Source organism: Cydia amplana, chromosome 6 (assembly GCF_948474715.1).
Source record: "Cydia amplana chromosome 6, ilCydAmpl1.1, whole genome shotgun sequence".
In the NCBI taxonomy this organism is placed as follows: Eukaryota; Metazoa; Arthropoda; class Insecta; order Lepidoptera; family Tortricidae; genus Cydia; species Cydia amplana.
In genome coordinates, this window is record NC_086074.1 from 8871066 (window position 1) to 8895336 (window position 24271).

General features: G+C 36.8%; 1 protein-coding gene across 3 annotated transcripts in view; it reads left to right on the forward strand.

The window, feature by feature from the left end:
- The window catches only part of LOC134648838 (inositol-trisphosphate 3-kinase homolog), a 110773-nt gene extending 91395 nt beyond the window's left edge, over window positions 1–19378 (forward strand). For 2 of the 3 annotated variants that reach the window (XM_063503412.1, XM_063503413.1), the window contains 2 exons: window positions 17888–18031; window positions 18243–19378. In XM_063503412.1, the coding sequence (XP_063359482.1) occupies window positions 17888–18031; window positions 18243–19172 (1074 nt within the window). In that variant the 3' untranslated portion in view covers window positions 19173–19378. Of the gene's footprint in view, window positions 1–17497; window positions 17769–17887; window positions 18032–18242 lie in introns of those variants that run through there. The other variant, XM_063503414.1, reaches the window with a different exon arrangement.
- The last annotated feature ends 4893 nt before the right edge of the window (window positions 19379–24271 follow it).

Consider the following 24271-nt stretch of genomic DNA (forward strand, 5'->3'; position numbering starts at 1 on the left):
AGTACGTACTTGTCATAACCTCAATTTTTAGTAATGTTTACCATCAACGAGCATGATTGTACATTGTAGGCCCCTTAGCTTTGCTTATTCTTATTTAATGTATTGGTATTTAATGGTGACAGCAGAAATTTCTCTTGAAACAGAAACGATTCAGAATGAAAACCAAATGTAAACAAATAAGGTGACGGCTGTCATTCACGATCCCATCACGATCCACATTCCACAGATAAAACACAGATGACACGCATTTTGGAATTATTCGAACACAGTGTTGCTAACCCGCGATTTTTCAAATTTGCCGCCTTTTACTACTGACAAGATTTGGTTGACGGACTTTAATTAATAAATTAAAAGTATGTTTTTTTCTCCAGTCATGGACACCAAAGCTCCAGTAATGGAACCCCGGTAATGGACGTGGATCCAGTAATGGGCCCCCTATAATGGACATACCCTATCAGTATAAGATATTGGAATAGGGAATAAGTTTTTGGCAAAAAACTAGTTATTAGTAATTTTTGGTATAAGCTTTTATGTAAGAATGTATTTTTCTTTCGACAGCCAACTAATAATACTCATCGAGACAATTCTAACAAACCCAAACACAATTAGGTTGCGTTTATCACAGAGTTCCTATGGCCACCTCCTGTCTCCACCATGAGATCAATTCCATGTTATCATAATATTGCATTGTCATCCGATTTGCATACGTATCCAAAATTTTAACTCAATCGGAAATCCGAAAGTGGCTCAAATGCCATTTCCAAGATTTGAGCCACACTAAACTAACATACAAACTAACAGGGCAAGTTAAATAAAATTGTGTACCTAAAAACGATATTAAATTATCCGAAGTCCGAGGAGACCTCCTGACATAGTTCGTAACTACATTATACTTTTGTATTGTTTAAACATGAAATTACGCCATGGCAAGCATCATTATGTAAATTGTCCCATCATAGGAGGTATACAGTTTTACAGCTCCTATAATGGGATTGGGCAAAATACCACTATTTTTTATACATCTCTAGAGTCACAACATAGTGTGTTGTATACCTTATCTCATGGTAAATGCAATTAACAAAACACATTCTAGTTTACACCAAGTAATAATTAATTACAATTTAATATATGGACTCACCTCTCTTAGCGAAGTTGTTAGGAATTCTTACTGGTTATTTTTTCCAGTGACACGACAACTTTTGGGTTGGCGCCAATTTCTTAAAAAGTAACCGAAATTAATAAAAAGTCAAACTTAAACAGCTCTATGACTCTTATTTATGGTAAAATATTGCCAGTGTTTATAAACTACTTTTACATACTTATTTTAGATGATTTGTGGTTTTATATCCCATTACCGGTTCCACGTCCATTATAGGGTCCATTACCATACCTAAGTAGGTGCAACAAAGTCAATCGCTATATAATTTTTGGTTAACCGCGAGTTCTCAGTTCGGGGCGAACTACTAGTTTTATTCTGTTTTTAGTATTTGTTGTTATAGCGGCAACAGACATACATCATCTGTGAAAATTCCAACTGTCTAGCTATCACGGTTCGTGAGATACAGCCTGGTGACAGACGGACGGAGCAGAAAGAGAAACAAAATTTGAGAGTTAAAGGAGAGAACCTTTTGCGTAATAGTAGAATACTTCGCATTGTTATAACAATAACAATGCGAAGTATTCTAATTATAACAATAACAATGCGAAGTATTCTACTATCACGCGCATTAAATGTTAAGTAAGAGCTAATAAAATGCTAAATCAATTCGTAATAGATTTGTAAGTTTAGTGTAAACAAGTATACCTTTTGTTTGTCACATTGTATGCGTAGCACATTAAAGCGGCCCGGGCTCGGCAGCGCGGCGCGAGCGCAACAAGTGGCTGCGCGGTTACACAATCATTAACGTAATATATACTCACGCCACGAGGAGCTTAGCGTCCTATTGATATTTTGGCTTGTTTTTTTCAAGAAAAAACAATCTTTTGCGATGCTTCATCTAAGAACATGATAATGCGGTAGCGTCTTTTATACAGGGTGCTTCCTGTAACATGAGCGATAAATTAAACTAAAGGCTGTACTCCTCAAAGTGACCAACATTTGTTCAGCAACTTTTTAAAATTATGAATCCTTTAGACTTCCTCTTTTTCATACAAAATAAATATTGCCTTCAATGTACGCTGACAGTGTGTTTGACGTTGCTTGTCGCGCTTTAAACATAACAAAATTTGCAATACATTGCGTCTTATAATAAACTTTAAAGTGTAATAAAAATCAAAACATGAGTTATTTTCAAAAGTTGCTGAACAAATGTTGGCCACTTTGAGGAGTACAGCCTACAGTTTAATTTATTGCTCCTGTTACAGAAAACATCCTGTATACGAGTGTTGCAAAACGTGTGATTTGCACATGGCACCTGTAAGCTTTGAGATGTAGGGTTGTCTGAACCAAATTTTTCATTACCAATCTTTCTTGCTACGGAAATAATTTAACAACAGCCTAGACTCTTAGAGAGCTTGGAAAATTAAAATCGCATAATGCGTTACAATTTCATGGAAGTGATTTCACGCGCTGTAACTGTAACTAAATACCTCTACTCCTAACTGCAATGACTAACAGTTCAATAGTAATGTTAAATAATGTCAAATACTAAATAGTTTGTTTAGCATCCGACATCCTAGCATTTTTACGGAGGTTGCTTTCACTGAAATATTAGTAGGTTATTAAAATATATTTAACTAGAAATGGATATACTTGCTTAAACAAAATATTTCAGTATATAAACTGTAGATTAGATTATGGTTGTCCTTAAAAAGGGCGAGATTACGAAGTAGGCAATGAAGGTAAATTGGTTAGTTTAAATTATTCGCAATTTGTATTTATTTATTTATTTAATCTTTATTGTACATGCAATACATGAAGGTACGAATGGCGAACTTCATATCTTAAGGCATTATCTACCATTCTACCAATGGGTTAAACCAGAAAGATTAGGTAGTAGTGCAGTGTTTTTTAAAGTAGGTAAATTGAAAAAAAAAATGACAAAACTATTTATTTGGGTAAATTAATTTGTAACCTAATGAATTTGTATTGAACTCCACTGTAATCATATTTATCTATTTACTTTATGTTTTGTTTGGGTCTACAGACTTACAATTACAAATTCTAATTAAAATAAAATAAATGTATTTGCGTAATAAGTCCGGACAAATCGCACAGTTATTAATAATAATAACAGATTAAGATCAGATTTGAATTTTTTTTACTGACCTCTGGTTCTACGAACTCCTAGCTGCTACGTAACACTAAAGCTTTACCTATGTCACTACGGTTGTAAGGTTTTCATCACAATTAGTATGTGTAATGTAAGTAAGTACAATGCGTTAAGACTTTTTTTATGAATTCTTTAAATCGATTTTTAATAAAACCTTACTTGTTTTTAGTAAGGAAATGATTTAAGAGAAAAGATAACTTTATATCAAACTAACCTAGCTGGTTTCATAGAAAGTTGTCTTTTCTCACAAATCATTTCCTAGGTTTAGCTAACGTAACCTAACCTAACGTAACTATATAAATAATTGTTATAGCTGGTCAAGCAGATCTTGTCAGTAGAAAAAGGCGGCAAATTTGAAAAATGTAGACACGAACGGATATCGTCCCATAAAAAATATGAATTTCGCGCCTTTTTTACTGACAAGATTTGCTTGACCAGCTATAGTAACGAAATAATCATAACATGAGGTGCTGGCAATAAAACACTTTACAAAGTTCACCTTGTTTATGAATTTTGTCGTAGGTATAATAAATTGTATGCTATGCGGCGTCAAAAGATATTCTCTTGGGATAAAAAAGGAGATACATATTTAATGTGTCCAGAAGTCAATAAACTTACCATGATAATGTTGAAACGATTTGTGAATAATTTGAAATGTGACGCACATGATAGCCTTGCGAGCGAGAGGCGAGATGCGAGATGCGCCCTATTTCATAACCCGCGTAGCTGGGCGTTTTCTAAAATAAATATTGAAAACCCGATTCTCACAGATCCTGGTGTTTTTGGGTTCTTTCAACGCAGAATCACTAGCATATTCAATCCTGATGATAAAAAAACTTGTCCCAAAAATTTGTATGAAAATTGTACATTCCACTACGTCACGTCCATACAAGTGAAAAGTTTTCTCATAATAAAACGTGACGTAATGGAATGGACATTTTGGGACAACTTTTTTTAATGGAAGGATGGAGAGTGCTGTCGATTCTGAGTAGAATAAGCCCAAGAATGTCCAGATTTGAAAGAATCAGGTTTTCGATATTTATTTTAGAAAACGCCCAGCTCCCACCTCGCGGAGGAGCAGATGGAAATCACTGTATAAGATGCATGCAGGGATGAGGTAAACCGTGTTGCATTTCAGGGATAAACTGGGTTTTCCTGTAAAACTTTGCAAAACATGAATCTATTTATACCGGCAACCTAAGTTCAAGATGCAAAAAAGGCAAAATTGCAGGAAAAACCTACTGAAAATCTTTATACAATCTCAGCAAGATAATAATATTTGCGAAATATTAAGCAGTAGTCAATTTGGATAATGAAGATTCTGCACATGTGCCTTCGTACCTACTACCGCTTCCCTCTTCCGCAGTGTAGCCAGAATTTCAATCATTTCAATTAACCGCGCAAAATGTTTACGAGGCTCATCATCAGATAAATATTTGCAGATACAACACTGAGAAGTTGAGTTAAATTCTGACTTTAATTGGCTGTGTAAACAATGATTAAACGGAAGTTAGCCAGCGCGGCGCGCGGACCTAATAAAAAGCAGCTTCGAGAAATGTATTCGCAGTGAAAGTGGCTTCACTTTTCTTCTAGGCGGACAGCCGTCGAAGGTCCTGTCACGTGTAAGGTCGCACGTTCAGATTTACCTTAGCTGGATCACCTTGACCCTGATAATTATCCTCAAAACATGCTGCAAGGCACTGGCAGCAGTTCCGGTACGTGGACCACGCTTCATTTTGTATTCGCGCTGCAGGTTTCCGCTTGCCGATATTATTAACACCTGACACCTGACTCCGAATTGATTGAACCTACCCAATCAACCCACATATTGTGTAAACCCAAACATCACGTTTCTTTTACAAATCGCAACTGTCAAATGTTCCATTCTCGTCCATATGTTAGTAAGAATTTCACATTATATTTTTTGTTTGAAAACACTACCAAATACAATTTTATTTACATTTTGCACATTACTTTCCACGTGAGCGTTGTTACGTGTAGGTGTATTTTTATTCGAGTACATTATCCTAAATATTCCATTGAACTAAAAAGCAAGTTATTAATCGTGGTAATTTATGTTCGGTATGCAATATGCATATTTAATTATAAATAGGTAGGTAAGTGAAGCGAGCGTAAATTTTTGCTCATAATTTAATTTCATACAATCTGGTTGGACAATGACTCGAGATGACCAAGGCGAAATTCATCATATTATTTTTATGGCCTGGATAGAAAGAATATGTATAATAACACGTAACATTTCAAAGAGTTTACCTTCGTCGACATTTCGAAAAGATCCTTCTAATAACAACTAGTCTATAGAATTAAGTTAGTTGTAGGGAATGCAAATCGGTTATTTTTTGTATGTAAATAACCGCGGTTTCGATTAATAACCGATTATTTCCATACAAAAAATAACCGAAAATAACCGATTTGCATTCCCTAGTTAGTTGCACGACAAATGTGTTGTACGCCCCACCTATATACTTACTTTACTGTTTGGCCCCATCCCAAACCTAGCCGGCAACATAGCTGCATGCCTGAGCAAGCTTTCTGCCCACTAACTGCCTATTGTGATCATCTCGGCGACCGATCCCTTTTACGAAACAGTCCGTGCATCACATGATCATCAATCAATACGAACAACGACTGCCTACATACATACCTTTACTTATTTTTACCTTTCTTGCAGACCTGTATATATATTGTTTCTTTCATTGACGTCACTTGTATGACTTTTGGATACATTAGTTAATATTTATTTAACCTCCTTGCGCACGTCAGTCACAAAGGTTCAGCGCATTGGAATCCCAAAGAAAATACATTTAAAAAAAAAACAAGCATGTGTACCTAGCGTGAAGTAGTTGTGAGTATGAGTGCAAGTGGTTTCCACTGATGCAGCGTGAGTCATGTGGTAGAGTTTTCGGTAAGTGGGAACCATTGCGGCGGCGGTAGCGTCCGCAGCTGCGCAAACATACGATACCACCGCCTGCGCTCGGCAAACAGCTCCCCTGCGTCATGCGGCTAATTCGATAGAACACAACACGAACATTGAATAACATTACCACTGTCATTAAGAAAAAGTATTATTCATCGGTATCGTGCAAAAACCCAAATAACGTTACTCATGCCAAGTGTTGTAAATGAATGAAATTAGTCCACCGATTTAGTTGCGCGCCTATGTTTAATTGTTAAGACATGAAATTATTGCGACTACGTTCGGGTTGTCAGGAGTGTAAGCATTCAAATTTATTTTTCGGCAATTTGTGCATTACCGTAATATAACCAAATGAACAATAAATTAAGTCGACTGCAAATTTCGGTGACTTAAAGTACCGAAAATGATTTTTTTGCCAAAAAGCTTATTTAACAACCGCAACCGCTCTGGCCTAGTGGGTCTGCCTGTGAAGCCGCGGTCCTGGGTTCGAATCCCGGTAAGGGCATTTATTTGTGTGATAAGCACAGATATTTGTTTCTGAGTTATGGTTGTTTTCTATGTATTTAAGTATTTGTATAATATATTAAATACTTATATCGTTTTCTGAGTACCCACAACACAAGCCTTCTTGGGTTTACCGTGGGGCTTAGTCAATTTGGGGTAAAAATAGTATTAATTTATTATTTAATAAGTTTTAACCGCTTTTCGCACGTATTCGCACGGAGGTCATAGGTCCCCGTAACAATGTGTTTGGGTTTTTACATGACTACTAATACCTGGCCTAATGAGAAATAAATATATCAACACATACGGTATGCCGTTAGGACATTTAGAAATAAAAGGGAGATTAATTTATAATGATTACGTATATATATAATGTTCCTATCCATTACTGTAATATCAATTAGTGCAATGCCGGGCCGACCCGTGACGGGAGTGGAGCAAGCCCCGAGTAATCTGCTTATGTGATGCCATAAATATATATATAAGTGTCATTTTCTATGCATGCATAATTGTTTTTTTTTCTCGATTTTATGATCTGGACCTGAGACGTTGGTAAAAAAAAAATTACCATGAAAATATTTGCATGTCCTTAAGTAAGTTTCGTTAAAACATCCAGACAATTCAATGAACACGAGCCAGCGAGAGTAAACTCCGCGTAATCTATTAGCTGCTATTAATGGTGTTTGATCTGGACATAAGCACGTCGCATGTTGGAGCGCCTGGCTACGTGGCACCGCAAACATCGGAAAAGTACAGCATTCTACCACAACAATGCAATATCATCTTTTGTTCCTCTCAATAACCTTTCTCGCGTGAGAAGCGCGAGTACAACGTTTATGACGCTGTAACGCTATTTTTATGGCAGTCTCATGTCCGTTAACGATTTAGCGAGTATCAAAATAAATGTCCCTAATACCTATGTTAATACATTCAGTATGACCTAACTCACCATCTCCATCTCACCAATAATGTATTTTATTTGGCGTTAGGTAACATAACAATGTTACCTAACTTTGGTGAATTTAATAGATATTGAATCACGTTGTTGGAATAAACCTGAATTTTACATTACATCAGTTTTATTTCAGTGGATATCTTTGACCTGTGTTTTTAACCAAAATTTCGCAACATAGGTACTGCATACATTTTCAATGCTATTACCATTTTTATTTTTGGACGTAATTTATGATCAGGGCGATATCGAGATACATATTACATAAAGCTTTGTAGATTTTAAAAGAAATGGTGTTTTATATTCCATTGGAAATTAGAAATTTCGCGAGATGTTTGTGGTCACGTGAATAAATCTCATCATCATCACGTGCTGACTTGATGGCATGATTTATTAATAACTTACGTATCAATAAAATCCGTTGGTTTTGTAATTTATGGGGCTAAATTTAGGCAGAAATGTTATGTAGATGCCAGAAGGTACTGTAAACTCCTTTAACTGAACTAAAAGTACCAACAAGTAAATTAGGTCGTGTGAGTAAGGTGATCTGCGTACCTAGTGTATGCACCACTCGGCCTCGAGACGCATATTAAAGCCACGCGCCGTCTGCGCATAATGCACTAGATACCGCAAGACACTGCACTTTCTTAAGGTGCAACATGGTGTAAGTTGCGCTCTATACTGTGGGTCGCTCGTTGTGAGATGCCTGCATATAACACAAAGTTGAGAAACGGGCCACTGATCAAAATACCACATTGTAATCTCTTTTCCGGAATTTTTTATTAATATCTGTGAGATAAAAAAGTTACTGGTATTATATATCACGTATTTATTATTAGATACCTAACCAGTAGTGGCAGTAGTAAATACATAAAATCTTCGTTTTGAAATATATTTTTTAAAGATTTTACAAATTGCTTTTGACTACTGGCCGCGTCTGTAGGTGTGCTATGTGCATTAGCGTTTCTTAGTTGCAAGTTGCAACTGCAGAGTATGCACTTGGGCTCATATATGAAAGTTTGTAACTTTTAAAACTAGCGGAACCTTAGCATTTGTATTAACCCTAAAATATTAAATTATTGTAGTTATAATACAATTTTCTTTCTAATTTATAACATAAAAGCAAACATCAAACTTGTATTTCTTGTAGCAAGAACATTACAAGAACTTTCTATCTTTTTCATTTATAATGTAGGCAAATCGGTTGGTACTTTTTATAAAAAATAAGTGTACCGCGAACAAAGTTTGTGCGGTACACTAAAAACTATACACGCAAAATAAGTCATCAGGTTTACCAATTTAAGTATATATGTATAGTAAAATTGTTGAAGTAAGCTATTCTACAAAAAGCGCTGCGTCTTAAATCTATTGACTGACCCTGACCTATGCAGTTATACATAGAAGGGGTGTTCAGAATACATTATATAAGTATATGCGTGAATCACTTATATATGCTCTACAGCTTTATTGGGAATCCATCAAAATGACAATACTAACGGCCCAATTCGAACAATGCTTATAATATGTCATAACGATACGATAGCGATTGACGTTTTTGGTTGAACAAATACTGACAGATCAGTATCGTATCGCTGTGACATATATCTTATAAGCATTGTTCGAATTGGGCCGTAAGTACATGTGCCGGAAATTTTCCGCAGTAGATCCCTGAGAAAACATGTTTCTATTTTGACCATTCCTAGTCTGTTTAATCACGCGAAGGATTATACGCTTAGGGAATGTGCTTAAGTACTTATCAGCTCTTATGTGGCCACACATTCGCTCTCCGTGTATGTGTCGCAGGGAAATGATCAAAACAGAGATTTGAACAAATCTCTAAGGGATATGATCAAATCACGCAGGATGTTAAAATGGCGAATCCATATCATCATTTCCCTAGAAAAATTCAGTCATTTGACCAAATCACTGACTCTGTTTAGTGAAAAGACAAAATCGGCCAATAAACGCGAAACGCTTTTTCATTTCACTAGATTTGTTTAGGAATTTGACAAAATCCCTAACCACGACAGTAAGTTGACGAAACGAACTTAAAAAGTCAACTAGTTTTATCATTTCGCTAAACAGGTTTAGTGAAATGATAAAGTCTCAACTGGAAGATGGTATATATGGTGATTTGATTAAATCTCTGAAAGGTTTAGTGAAATGACAAAAGCAAGTACAGAATACAACAGTTTACTCTACAGTTAAGCGATTTGATCAAATCTCTGATTATTAAGTGAAAATTTTTGAAATTATGATGCCGACAGATATACCGATTTGGTAATAGTACATTATTGTCGAGGTTCGGAAGTAGCTACTTGCAGGCTGAGGATTCGTTTTAAACGGACGACCTTGGGAGTCCGTTTAATTGAATCCGAAGCCAGCAAGTAGCCTTCCAGCCGAGTCATATATAGTGCTTTTCTCAAAAATGGTGCAAGAAATAGAAATATTTTACAGAACTTACAGAAGCAACGTTCTAATTTTCCATTAATTTTCACAGAAAAAAATACAACCATTAAAAAAATTAGCTTGCCGCCTTTAAAAAAAAAAAGAAGTGTATTTTTCTGCTGAAAATACGCCAACCTATTTGAGACACCTAAATAATCGCGGTACCAACATTAAGCCTGTAACAGACTATCGCACCGCACCGCGACCTTGGAGCGTCGCACCCATAAGTGAGAGCGAGAAAGAGATATCTGTTTCTCGCTCTCACTTATGGGTGCGACGCTCCAAGGTCGCGGTGCGGTGCGATAGTCTGTTATAGGCTTTATAATAATAAGTGCTGATCATCTGTTTGGCTGTTTAAGGGACCTATGCCTTCATTTGATATGGCCATTTGAAGTTTTAAAAAGTTTGGAACTCGTTAAATAATGGAATTTGTATGCGACATTGCAGTCCCGAAATCGAGACTGCAATGTTTTTAACTTTTTAATTTTTTGAATGACCATAAACTACGCACTTCGCGACCTATTTTTTAACCGGCAACGTCGACTTTGCCGTCCATTTTTGAGAAAAGATAATTTTTAATACCTATTTAAAACAATCCCCGGTACATTACTTCCATCTAATGGACCTCTGTCTACCTTAGGGACGTCCACCAACACGCTTGATTTGATTAGCAACTCTTTAAATTTGTGCAGAGAAGTCTCTTTTATTTTTTCAGCCGATATTTTCAAAAAATTTCACTTAATCTAGAGATTTGATCAAATCGCTTAACTGTAGAGTAAACTGTTGTATTCTGTACTTGCTTTCGTCATTTCACTAAACCGTTCAGAGATTTAATCAAATCACCATATACCATCTTCCAGTTGAGACTTTAATACTAGCGAAATGATAATACTAGTTGACTTTTTAAGTTCGTTTCGTCAACTTACTGTCGTGGTTAGGGATTTTGTCAAATTCCTAAACAAATCTAGTGAAATGAAAAAGCGTTTCGCGTTTATTGGCCGATTTTGTCTTTTCACTAAACAGAGTCAGTGATTTGGTCAAATGACTGAATTTTTCTAGGGAAATGATGATATGGATTCGCCATTTTAACATCCTGCGTGATTTGATCATATCCCTTAGAGATTTGTTCAAATCTCTGTTTTGATCATTTCCCTGCGACATATGCATATTTCCATTTGTAGCTACTCCACTCGGTTTACTTTTTATGACCAATCACTGGATATAGCCACTCTATGTTTTATTAGTCTCCTGCATTCCTCTTTTTATGGTTTTTTGGATTAACGATGAAATAAAATTAGGAATATCCAGTTTTGGACCCTTGGAGGCCATTAACGGCGTCTCTCAAAGGAGATAACGACAGGACCAACGTATGTTTCACGTCTTGAATGCAACGATAGTATCTTTTATAAGTTATAGAGTAGATGTGGACCTATTGACCTACCGATTCAATCCTGTGTGAGTGTGTGTATGGCAATACGGTATAAGGAATTAGGAAAGTGGATTTTAGAGCCCTTCTCATTTACAATTTACTGCCTGTAATAAAATCGTTAGAACAGTAATATTGCCAAATTGAGACAGGAAAATGTTTAGCAGGTACTTTTGGTCACTGAGTATTCTATTCGTACGAACTAACCAACTCCACGCATACCTACTGGACATAATACTACCTTCCAAACTAAGATATGAGTAGTGACCTAGTGACTCATATATTATGTTGTCAAAATGCTCTCGACTTTTTCATGATTTACTACGTACTCGTAGGTACATAATTGTCACTAGATAGTACTTAGATGACAGAAGAGTTTTAGCCATTAGAATATATGAGTTAGTGTTTTAGTCTTGCCAGGAATTTCGTACATCGACCCGTCTTCTGTTCCGATCTCTATCGCACGCGCATAATTATATTGCTGTCCCGCTGGCACAGTGTCATTGACCGCCGGCATCATGTGCGGGACAGCAATTAAATATGGTTAGGGGGGGTTATCGGAAATCACATTTTAGCAGAATGGCAAAATATTTATTATTATTTATTATTATTTATTGAACACAATGTAAGCTTACAGTTTTAGACCAAATCACTTACACGCTAGGAAAAACAGATACATTGTCAATATACATGCTAATTAATTAAGGACAATTAATTTAGGTGCTTAAACAAGTTTAGGTATCTATTATTTAATGAAACGACGAGTAATAAGGTAATAAATCAGGGTCAGAGTACTTTAATGACGCACAATGTCGTGTGACCAAGAGTAGGTACCTACAACTCATAAAATAAATTATGAATATCAAAGTTCGAAAATTTGATGCCATATAATAACTTTTTTTGTTATGTCAATCATTAAATTCGTCAATTAACTATTTCTTGTTGTTATTCTGTCCCATCAGCGAGGAGACAATAGTAGCATAGATTGTTAGAAGAACTGCTGTACCATGTTCTACTAACATGCTCATTAAATGTCTCATTATGGAAGGGTCTTATAACTACCATAAAATGCTAATTTGGTTCATTTAAATACGAAAAACCTAGAATTTAAGAGTGACTCAGGAGACCGTAACCATAGCAACGTGTGACAAGAAAAAGCTGATTAACCCAAATTCTTTACAATAGGTATATCATTTTACTTGATCTCGCCTCAGATTTTACCGTGTATATTGCGTAAATGAATGCTTACGTCAGGTATTATATTGTGCTGTGCAACCAGATCGTGCATGTTTCAGCCTCCACGGCGTCACGGCGTAGAGATTGTACGCGTGTCTCCCTGTACGTCACGGCCCGCTCCGGTGGCCGCCACACACGGCCGCACGCTGTTTCATTAATAGTATCACTCATCAATCTCATCATTTCTAGGACCTACGTATGAGCTATATTTTATTGTATACCGCGCTGAGAACCTATGCGGGTGGCTGCTGTTTTCCGGTTGTATTATTCGCGATATATACGGCTTAATGTGCTATTGATAATAGTGAATTATTAGGTATGCGTATAAACTATTTATTATGATTAATTATTTTATAACTGCAGGTATTTACATTATATTTACATTTGCAAGTTAATGTAGTCCAATCCATTAAGTAAACTTAATGTTATCATGTACATATTTGGTTCTCAAGAGTCGGCAACACATAAGTGGCTCTCTTGGCTTCGATGACTGCTTCCCATCAGGCGGCTTGTCTGCTCACTGTCACGAATTATAACGTTCACTCAATGTAAAATTGAATCGGATGTTTGACATTTCATTTCATTTATTTCAATACATATAAACTTACAGTATAACACCAAAACGTTTACATGAGACTATGGGGCCGATTCGGATTTTGTAATAGACATCTATTAGATATCTTGTAGACATCGCCAAGATACGATAACGATATGTTTAAGACCTAACCTGTCAAATTTGACATTTCCGCGATTCTGGAGATTCACAAGATATTACTTAGAGATCTAATTCGCATCTAATAGATATCTAACACGATCTATATCTATAGTAAAAGTGACATTGGTTGCCCGAATTGCGCTGCAAAAGAGAACTAGTTGAAATCTAAACTATAACGTATCTAGAATGGATCTAGTACGTGTCGTCTCTTGTAAATATCTTGAAGTTCGAATACATATAATATGTTACCTACATCTAAGACATTACTACATAGGAGCACAAAAAAAAACATTGTCAGCAAAGGATAAACAAAAAAATAGGTACATTATAATTAAAAAAATTACAATAATAAAAAATAAAAATTAACATGAATAAATATATACTTACTTAATCAAAATTGAAACACTTAAATTAAAAAAGAGCAATAAAATAACAATAAAATAATATCAATAAAATAAATTAAACACATAAAATAATATTCAAACTTAGGAGACATTTTCTGCAAAATTCACCAACATGATCTGCGAAAACATCAACGTCATAGGTACAGTTTAGGGTTTGCAAGATCCGTCAATTTTTCGGATCCGGATATTTCGGATATTAAAATTTGACGGATCCGGATATCCGGATAATTCGGATAATACGGATTTGTATCAAGAAAGGTGACGAAATTTACAACTTTCATTTTACTAGCTGTTCGTTGTAACGAACAGCTAGTAAAATGTTCATACTTTAGTTAATTACAATTATTAATAATTATTATTATTATCTCAAAACGATATAAATAAGTATAATAAGATATTCAGTGTAGTCTTAATTAGTTATTCCTATTAATAATATTATTTTTAGGAGGCCGTAGTCGATTTGTAACCAAAAACGCCAAAAATGAAGTAATTAAAGCAAATTTATTTCTATACATCTGCTCAGAAGAATTAATTCTAAAGGTGCCTAAAAACACCGCTTTAACTTCGGCGTTTTTTCTTAAATTTGCCATTATAAGCTCACAAAATAGAAAATGGAGAAAAAGTTACATTTATGTACTTTTATTATTTTATACCGGTGTGGTGTGATATAATTTATACTATTAAAAAACGTACTTCCTTTACCTTGGTAAAATAGCTATACCTTCAGTCGTTAGATTGAGAAAAATGGCTTAGAAAAAGTATCTAACCATATCTAACTCATTTATTCAGTCCCCATTACAACAATCTTCCATTATAGGTATATATAAATCCAGTTAATTACTGCAATATAATGTGAAATTACTACAAAAGTTTCGGGAAATTAAGACATTTGGGCTACAGCTTCTTAATAACGAGAAAAAAATATCAATGTTAGTTACTCAGTTAGCAGCACATCAAGCACATGTTATTTATGTTAACAGAAGACTGGGAACGGACACGATAACATAAAAAAGTCACTGATAACAACACGCACAAGCACTAATGATGTTCCAGGTAGACTACCCAAAGGCGACTGAGCAAAAACCTGATAACGATTACTTTAAAACATACAAATATTTACCCTTATTTCAGTCAGGAGGCATGTAGGTAGCTCGTTTTAAGACTGTTACTGTTACTACTGTTTAGTTTAAGCAAAATTTGTATTTATTTTATGACGTTATCGCGTACCAATAACGCGACCAATGCAATATTTAACGGATCCGTGAGATCCGAAATATCCGGATCCTATGAGACGTTGGATCCGGATCTCAAATTTGACGGATATCCGGATATTTCGGATATCCGGATCTCAAACCCTAGTACAGTCGCAGCAGAAGTTGCTAAGCGGGCGAGGTGTTCAAAGTTACCTTGACACGCTCTTATTCTCTTAACAATAAAGTCACATCAAGATCATTATGAACAACCCGCCCGCTTACATAATTATCGACCTCGGCTCATATTACTTTATACCTACTCTATGTGCCAGATTGCCAATCTCTCATGTATTCTACTCACGTACCTATACATCTACTACTCTCTCTCTCATCTATACTACTTATTAATAAAAATAAAGTAGGTATTATTCAATAGCCGAATTTTTGGAGGAATAAAAATCTTAGCTGAATTCACAATTTTCATGTTTTTCATAATGTTACGGTTTACGGTTACGATTGTTAAGAATACACTCAAGATCTAATTAGAGTTATTTTTGGCTTATCTAATGTAAATTATAACCATTGTTATGTTAAACTACGAGCATTTATTATGTTAAAACTTTAGTATATACTGTATATAGGATCAAACTATTTACTATACCCTGTCAGGGTTCATGTTCACATGTACATATGTTACCTTGTACTCGTATAGTTCTAATGCTGTTCATGGATGCAATGATTAAGAGTAGGTAGACAATAGCTTTTCACTTGTATATAGAAGAAGCCTAATGACATAAAGTCCATCCATCACTATAGCAGTAGGTACCTACCAAATAATTCAATCGGTGACATTTATTCACCGGCTGCAGGAATCAACTGAAAAAAACCCGACATCCGATGCGGTCGGGAATTTGAATTCACTTTAGGAAACAAAATTACAAAATATAAGGAAAGTTAATATAATAACACTAACTCGATCTTAAACGAGTTTCTAATGAATTATGAATCAGTAAAATAGGTAGGTTATATATTATAACCAAGTTCAAGGTTATATTGAATTAATAAGGTACCTATAAATTATAATGTCAATATGTAGGTACACGGACACGTAAAAAATATGCACAATTAATAGGGCTCATTTAGACGATTAGGTACATACTCGTATCCTATCCTGTTTGCCAAAAAAACGGGCAAAATTTAACAGGATTAAATTACCTAAATGTCTACATGATCCGGATAGTCGTTTACCCGTTTACCTACGTTATTTGCTGGTACCATAGAATAAACAATACCTACTAAAGTTGTGTTACTTAATTTTTAATTTCAAAGATATGCTGAATATGCTAGCATTTTTTTTTTCAAACAAGATTGCTTTCTTAAAATTAATAGCCACGTAAGTAGGTATTTATAGCTGGTCAACCAAACCTTGTCAGTAAAATAAGGCGCGAAATTCAAATTTTCTATGAGACGATATCCCTTCGCGCCTACATTTTTCAAATTTGCCGCCTTTTTCTACTGACAAGATCTGCTTGACCAGCTATACCTATATGCCTATTTATTCTGCAAGATTACGAAAGATTATTCAAAATTATTAATAATGTTGTAGATGCCCCTGACTTACTACATAAAATTGGCTTCCGAGTCCCCCGTAAGAACGAACGTAGTTGTCGCAGTAAGGCATTATTTAGCATTCCTAACAGCAGAACGAAACACGCACAGCATTCGTATATTGGGCGCGCATGTAAACAGTACAATGAAAAATGTATGGACGCAGAATTGTTTGGCAGTTCATTAAATCTCTTTAAGAGGACTGTAGATTCTCTATTAAAATAAGGGTGTAATGTTGTAAGTATAGTAGGCACTGGTTTTTTGAGTATCTTCTCTTGTTCACTCATTTGTTATGTACAACTATAAGGTTACACTTTTTTATTATTTTTTTAATTGTACCTCGATACAGTTTGTAGATAATTTATTTACAAACAAGATTTATACAGTGTATTACTAAAATAAATTAAAAACTAGCTTAAATCTAAAATAGGGAACTATAGGTCTATAAATAAATCAATTTGTAGCTATTAGCTAAGTTGCTTTTATGTTTATTATAAGACTGTTTGTTTCTCAATAAAAAAAATAAAATAAAAAAAGATAAATTGCCAAAACCATTGTTTGCTCACAACTCTTACAGAGACCAATTTACACATTTACATTACCTATGCCTACAGAGCTTAATACGTACAAAGAAAATGCCTAATGCGTAATGTAGGTATTTTTATTAACTCTTTGGTGCTACTGAGTGCTTGTGGCGGAGGCGGGCCAATTAATGCATCTGTCGTATACTTGTATCGTATACTAGGCATTCGTGAAAAATACGAGGCGCCAGGGAAAATCGAGAGACGAAGCGCGGGCTGAAGAGCCGTGACGTCACGAGAAAGCCGAGGTCTCTATATATACGGGGCAGACCCTTCCACCGGCATCACTCGCAGGCCAGCAGTCGCTCGTTCACGCCGCTCGCTGCCCGCGCATTGATACTTCTCGGTTATCGCTCACTAGCGCTCGCGCTTCCGTCGCACGCACTCGCGCCATGACCGTCTCTAGCAAGATGAACAGTGTTTCCCGCCAGTCGGTGCTCAGCCGACTTGGCCCTGGCGGACTTCTCTATGCCGCTAATAAAATTATTGCGGTACGTTTCTATTTGTGTGTGGATTTTATCAAGTGATATCTCGAATCGTGATTATTGATCCTGCAGTGAAACGTGATGTTAGATGGTTTGTTTGACCGAGTGTGTTTGGTTGTCCACAGGTCGCTGTGCCTAGCAAGGATGAAGACCGCTGGCGTGGCAAGGAGGACGGCGCGCTGTTCAAGCGCTGGCGCCGATCCTCGCCTGACGCCGCGCCTCCTGCCGCCCCCGCACAGCCATCGGAGCTTCTCAAGTTTCTGGCTATTGTAAGTATCTATACTCTAATGAACAATCCATTTTCCATTAATGTATATTCCAAGTTAGATATTACTTGCAGACAATTAGCTCATCGTTCTATAATTAGAAATTCATAATAATTAGGTATTTTATCAAGCAGTAAAAAAGAAATATACTTAATATTAGGTATATTTGTAGTGGTATAGAGTCTAGACTAATGGTTAATTTCCTTGTTTACAGAATGCGCTAGAGCTATCAGCCCCGGCATCAGACGCGTTGCTAAAGTCCCGTTCTTCAGAATGGTTCCAGCTGGCGGGGCACCCCGGGTCGCTGGCGCCCGCGGGCCCTGGAACGGTGTGGAAGCGCCGCTCGGCCGGCGACCACCCGCACCACAACCCCGAGCGCGATGCCTACGAGGCGCTCGCCGCCTGCCCGCACATGCGCTCCGCCATCCCTCGCTACTACCGTGAGCTCGACTATGGCGGCGAGAGCTTCATCGAGCTCCAGGATCTCCTTCACGGCTTCCGCGACCCCCACGTCATGGACGTCAAAATGGGAACCCGCACTTTTCTCGAGGATGAAGTCAGCAACGCACGAGCCCGCGCCGACCTTTACGAGAAAATGGTCCGCCTGGACCCCGACGCGCCCACCGAGGCGGAACACGCGGCGCGGGCCGTCACCAAGCTGCGCTACATGCAGTTCCGCGAGCAGCGCTCGTCCTCCGCCGAACAGGGCTTCCGTATCGAAGCCGTGAAGCTCCCGGGCGAACCGCCTCTGACGGACCTGCAAAACGTGCGCGAGCCGGACCAGGTGGCGGCGACCGTGGCACGTTTCCTCGGCAAAAACGACCGCGCTCGCCGCGCCATCGCTAGCCGCCTCCGTGAAATCAGAGACCTGTTTGAACGCTCAGATTTCTTCAAGAAACATGAGATCGTCGGGAGCAGCATTTTCATTATTTACGACGAGGAACGCGCCGGAGCCTGGTTGATCGACTTCGCTAAGACTAGGAGCGTGCCTGACGGCGCGGAAGTGACCCACCGCGCGCCTTGGGAGCAAGGCAACCACGAGGAAGGCTTTCTTTACGGATTGGATAGACTGATAGACATTCTAGAGACGGCCGACTTGCCGGCGCGAGATGACGCGGCGGCGGAGCCCGACGTGTCTCGTTGAACGGCCGGCGGGAGGACCCTGGACTCGCCTCGCGACGACAGTCGCTCGCTCTAATGAGCCCGCGTGCCGCGTTCCAAGCGCCCGAGGTGCCGCAAGGAGAAGCACACAAAATTATATGCTATTTGTGAATATGAGAGAATTGCGATTTATACTGATCTAGTCCCCTTTTGTATTGATATAAAAAAAAACTTAACTTTTAAACAGTTGTTTTAATATAATACCCAAGTACTCAAACACCTAGTGCTGTAAAATCTCCCAACTATAGTTCAGTACTGCAACGATGGTCCACAAGTTCAAAAGGAAATTAAGTGTCAATACCTTCCTTTTGGTTTACTCCATTTATAAACATACCTTGCCTTAAAACTACAAAAAATACAGTAAAAGACACACCTGAACGAAACAATTACAGTAAATTTTGGACCAAAGTTGGGAGCTTTGGACTATAATAGGAGGTTTTATACTACCCAATTTAAACCGGCATATGCATGAGAAGATCTAATAAGGTAAACGTCCTAGTGCTCGATATGCTAATGCCCAATAGGTAGTTGACACCCCGCTTTTGATGTCACCTCTATATCGCTAACGACATATAAGTTTAAAGATGAAATGATCAGGAACAGTGTCGACTGTCGAGTAGTGTCGAGCACTCGGATGTCTACCTTGTACCTACTTACCTACCAAAATCAAATAATCCTGTGAAGTCGCATGATCTAAAAGATCCGATGCTAATTTTAAGTAACGCGAGGCTATCACCATATTTTGAAGTGAAAACTTCTTTAGCGGCGCTGGGCACTTTTTGAAGTGAGGAAAAAATTATAAACTCGAGACAGCGTAAGGCGATCACGTGACCGTAAGATTTAGATGGCCACTCATTTAGATGGCATTTAAATCAATAAAGAAAAACTCAATGACATTACATGAAAAAGGTTCTAATCTTGTAGGTACGGGCTGAAATACGAGGATCTCACAGTTACATTCTAACTTTATATCACTCAAATATAATTAAATAAAGCTACATCTTGATGAAATCGCTAATAAAAGTGAACTCTAGTAATGGTGAATAAAACTCAAAATATCATGATCAAATATATTTTCTCCAATATGCTCGGAAATGTTCACCTTATTGTAGCAAAAATAGTACGGGAAGTTCTACGTTATTGTCAAACTCTAATTTAAAAAAATCAAACTATCGCTGTCCTGTTCTAGGGGACGGGAATGAAAAAAACACTACAGTAATAACTTATTACTGTAGTGTTTTTTACTTTTTAAAAATAAAAAACGCAACAGCCAATTATTATAGCCGCGAGCCGCGTCTACACGACCCGATCAGCTATCATTTCAAGCCATAGAAGGTAGCATCCTATAGAAGTGGTCTACGCGTACCTCCGTGAGGGACAAAACATATAAATTCGACCAATCATAGCGTCGCGTTATGGTGGGCAACAAATGAATTCGACCAATCATGGTGGTCAATTTACGGTGGGGAATAAAACAAGATGTGAGACAGTGACAAGGACAAACAATAATAGCGCTTTCGCTGCTACTCCTACTGAAAGATACATAAGACTATCCCGTTCTGTCAGTTATCCCCACCAGTTATACTAGATTCATGTTTCAAGCTATAGGATAGAGTGAGATAGTAAGATAAACGACCTTACTTGTCTCGTTCTTACAAGACCGTTGTGCTCGTGTATGATCGTGAGAATACTGCTTAATAAAATCAAAGATTATTTTTATATTTTTTTAAGGATCTCATCCGTGTACATAAAGTTTAAGTATATAGTTTGTCAAAGGACTTTCTCATTTCAAACATAGACAGAGAGAATCATACTATCTTTGTCTTACACTAGTACTAGCACCCAAAAGAAAAGGATGGTATAGTATAGTTTTCCTGGTTCTTACTGACTGACAAATTGGTTTGACCAACTATATTGCACAATTATATTGAATGAACGAATATTGAATGGTACTGAATGGCAGAATAAGTTAGTGCCCTAAACTTTTAAAAATTAATTTTAGAGGGAAATTGTTTTTGACATTTTTAATGTGAAGGTTCGATTTGAGTGATGCTGGATGCTTAAATAATTATTATTTTACCTTATTTCTTCGCATGTTTGGAGAAAAGCACTATATATGCCTCGGCAGGAATAGCAATTCGTGGATTCGTCTTCTTTGTCGGACTCCGCTTCGCGTCGTCCGACAAAATCGAAACTCATCCACGAATTGCCCTTTCCCGGCCTCTGCAATAATGTACTATTAGATGCGAGGTCTGCAAGGTAACTTTACAATTTCTATTCGAAGGCCATGGCAGGATAAGCTAAGTGAATCTGCCCCCAGCGAGTTTTGGCTTGTAATTTTTTTCGATGATGTGGCTTTGTATTGGTAACAAGTATGCAAAATTTGAGCCCCCGAAAGTTTATAGTTTTAAAATAAAAAACTAAATAAAGTCCGTCAACCAAATCTTGTCAGTAGCAATGTAAAGCAAACTAAAGTAGGGCAACACTCAAAGAGCAGTATTGCGCTAAGAAAAGCAGCAATGTACATCGAACCAACAGTTTTTTTTTTCCGCTGAGCGCGCCCTGCCTACGTCAGTTCAAATTGTCACTCACGGTTTATTGAAAAAAATTGAAACATGGACGGACAATTTAAAAGCGATGTTAAAACAATGTTAATCAAAATGATTAACAAATTTGAAGATATCAAAAACAACTCCCTACCGTAGTGCTTATATTCTCTTTGTTCCCTATCTATGTCTTCTAAGTTTACTAAAATAAAATCATATCAAAATGCAGATAATTAGATAGTGCATATATTTGTTATTTACAATATAATATGCCACTTGTTAATGTAAATTAGTGTACTGTTCTGGATGAATATGACATACCTGTGTAATTTTTTTGATTGGTATATATTGTACAATATACATATTAAAAATAAAACAACTGATATATGGGTGTTTATTTAATTTAAAGGTAAATAAGATAAGGGTCACTTTTCGACTTGGTTGCGTTGTACACGTACATAAACCGCCATAGGTAAGTATTGTCTGAAAAGATACTACCTACTACGAACGCCTTATATTGGGCAAGATTTAATCCTGCAACAAACATGTATGGATTAGGTAGATATTGCGAAAGAACGGCGATATAATCAAGGCTCTTCTTAATACTGTTTAAAAGGTTTACCTTTGTAAATAGTCACAACTGATTGCTGAAAATATTAGAACACTTAGAAATATTAGAAAATATTATATGGACGGTTTCCAGGACACAATTTATGGTCTTGTTGGATAGATTTAGGCATACGTTTTAATTTTATTTATGCCTTTTAACCCTAAAACAAAAAAACTGAACATAATCTTAAAAGTTCGAAAGAGTTCTTCCAATACTTGTCATAACCTCAATTTTTAGTAATGTTTACCATCAACGAGCATGATTGTACATTGTAGGCCCCTTAGCTTTGCTTATTCTTATTTAATGTATTGGTATTTAATGGTGACTGCAGAAATATCTCTTGAAACAGAAACGATTCAGAATGAAAACCAAATGAAAACAAATAAGGTGACGGCTGTCATTCACGATCCACATTCCACAGATAAAACACAGATGACACGCGTTTTGGAATTATTTGAACACAGTGTTGCTAACTCGCGATTTTTCAAATTTGCCGCCTTTTACTACTGACAAGATTTGGTTGACGGACTTTTAAGTATGATCTTTTTTTAATATTTTTTTCTAGCCAGCCGATTTTGACGTGCATCACGTATAATGTGCATATAGTAAAGACAATTATATGACATTAATTATAGGATATATTGTCATACAAAAAAGAAAAAAAATACTATTCCTTTTTTCAAAATAATTTATTATTACTTTCACGTCAGCGACACCTCCAAAATTTTCACCAAAGCTAGCCTCTTTAATAAGTTACAAAATAAATGCACAATTTACTTAATTTTATCTGTGGTAGAACAAGGTGTTTTTTTAAATTTCACACATTACTACCTATGCATTTTCTATACCTGCTCGTCAAAACTACTCGATTAAAAAATCTTTATAGAAACATGCATGCTTATAATGATGAACACTGGCCACTTATAAAATAAAAAAGTATCCTAAAATTAAAACTACCTAAGTACCATTTCATAGCTAACAAAAGCAACTATGTGACAGTTCGATAAGTAGCGCCATCTACAACGTTAATGGGGAAATAAGGTTTTGGTATAAAGATTAGCAATTTTATCATGTATGTGTCTAATAAGCCTTTAATTATAAACACAAGCAAAGATATATTGTACTAAGTACACGAGTACCTAATGTGTAGAATAAGACGTGGCCCCGTGTGCGACAGCTGAAATAGATGGCGCGGTATGTGTTGTGATAATTGTGAAACATCGTACGGAGCCGTACAGACACTAGTAATAATTCATAGTGTTTAAGACAAATTGGTTTTTCGAATTAACAACTAATGTAGATAACGCTCTACATTACGCGGTAATAAGTAACTCTGGTTGCCTAAATTGGACAATGCAGTTACCACGAAACATGGTGCCGTAAACTATTACCATCTTCTTCAGCAAACACAGGGGCACGATTTTTCCAAATTGTGTCAAAATATTTTCAATAATATTCATATCCAAAGGAAAATGGGTACTACACGTATATATGTAAAGGCGGTTTCAGGGCGGTCGTCCAAATAACGTCAAAGGACAACTTGAGAGTAGAAGGGAACTCAAATTGCACCTCATAGAGGCGGAGCTACATATATCTATGCAATATAAACAAGCGGTGCCATCTATAGGCCGTAGTAGAAAATATTAGTGTACCTAACATATATCTTGCGTTCCGAAAGTGTTATTAGCTTCATTATAAACGATACGTCTCAGAGATGCAGCGAAAATCCGCTAGGTGGCGTGAAAACAAAAATATTGGAAGTCGTTTTTTCTTCGATTTATACATAAATATGTAACATTACATGTAGACGCCCGCGTCATTGAGTAGTGATATCTTGGTAGCGCTTTTATAGTCGTATCGTTTCGTGATATGCGTCACAACAACATGAGAACGTGACGGCCACCATGACACACTATAAGCGTGACC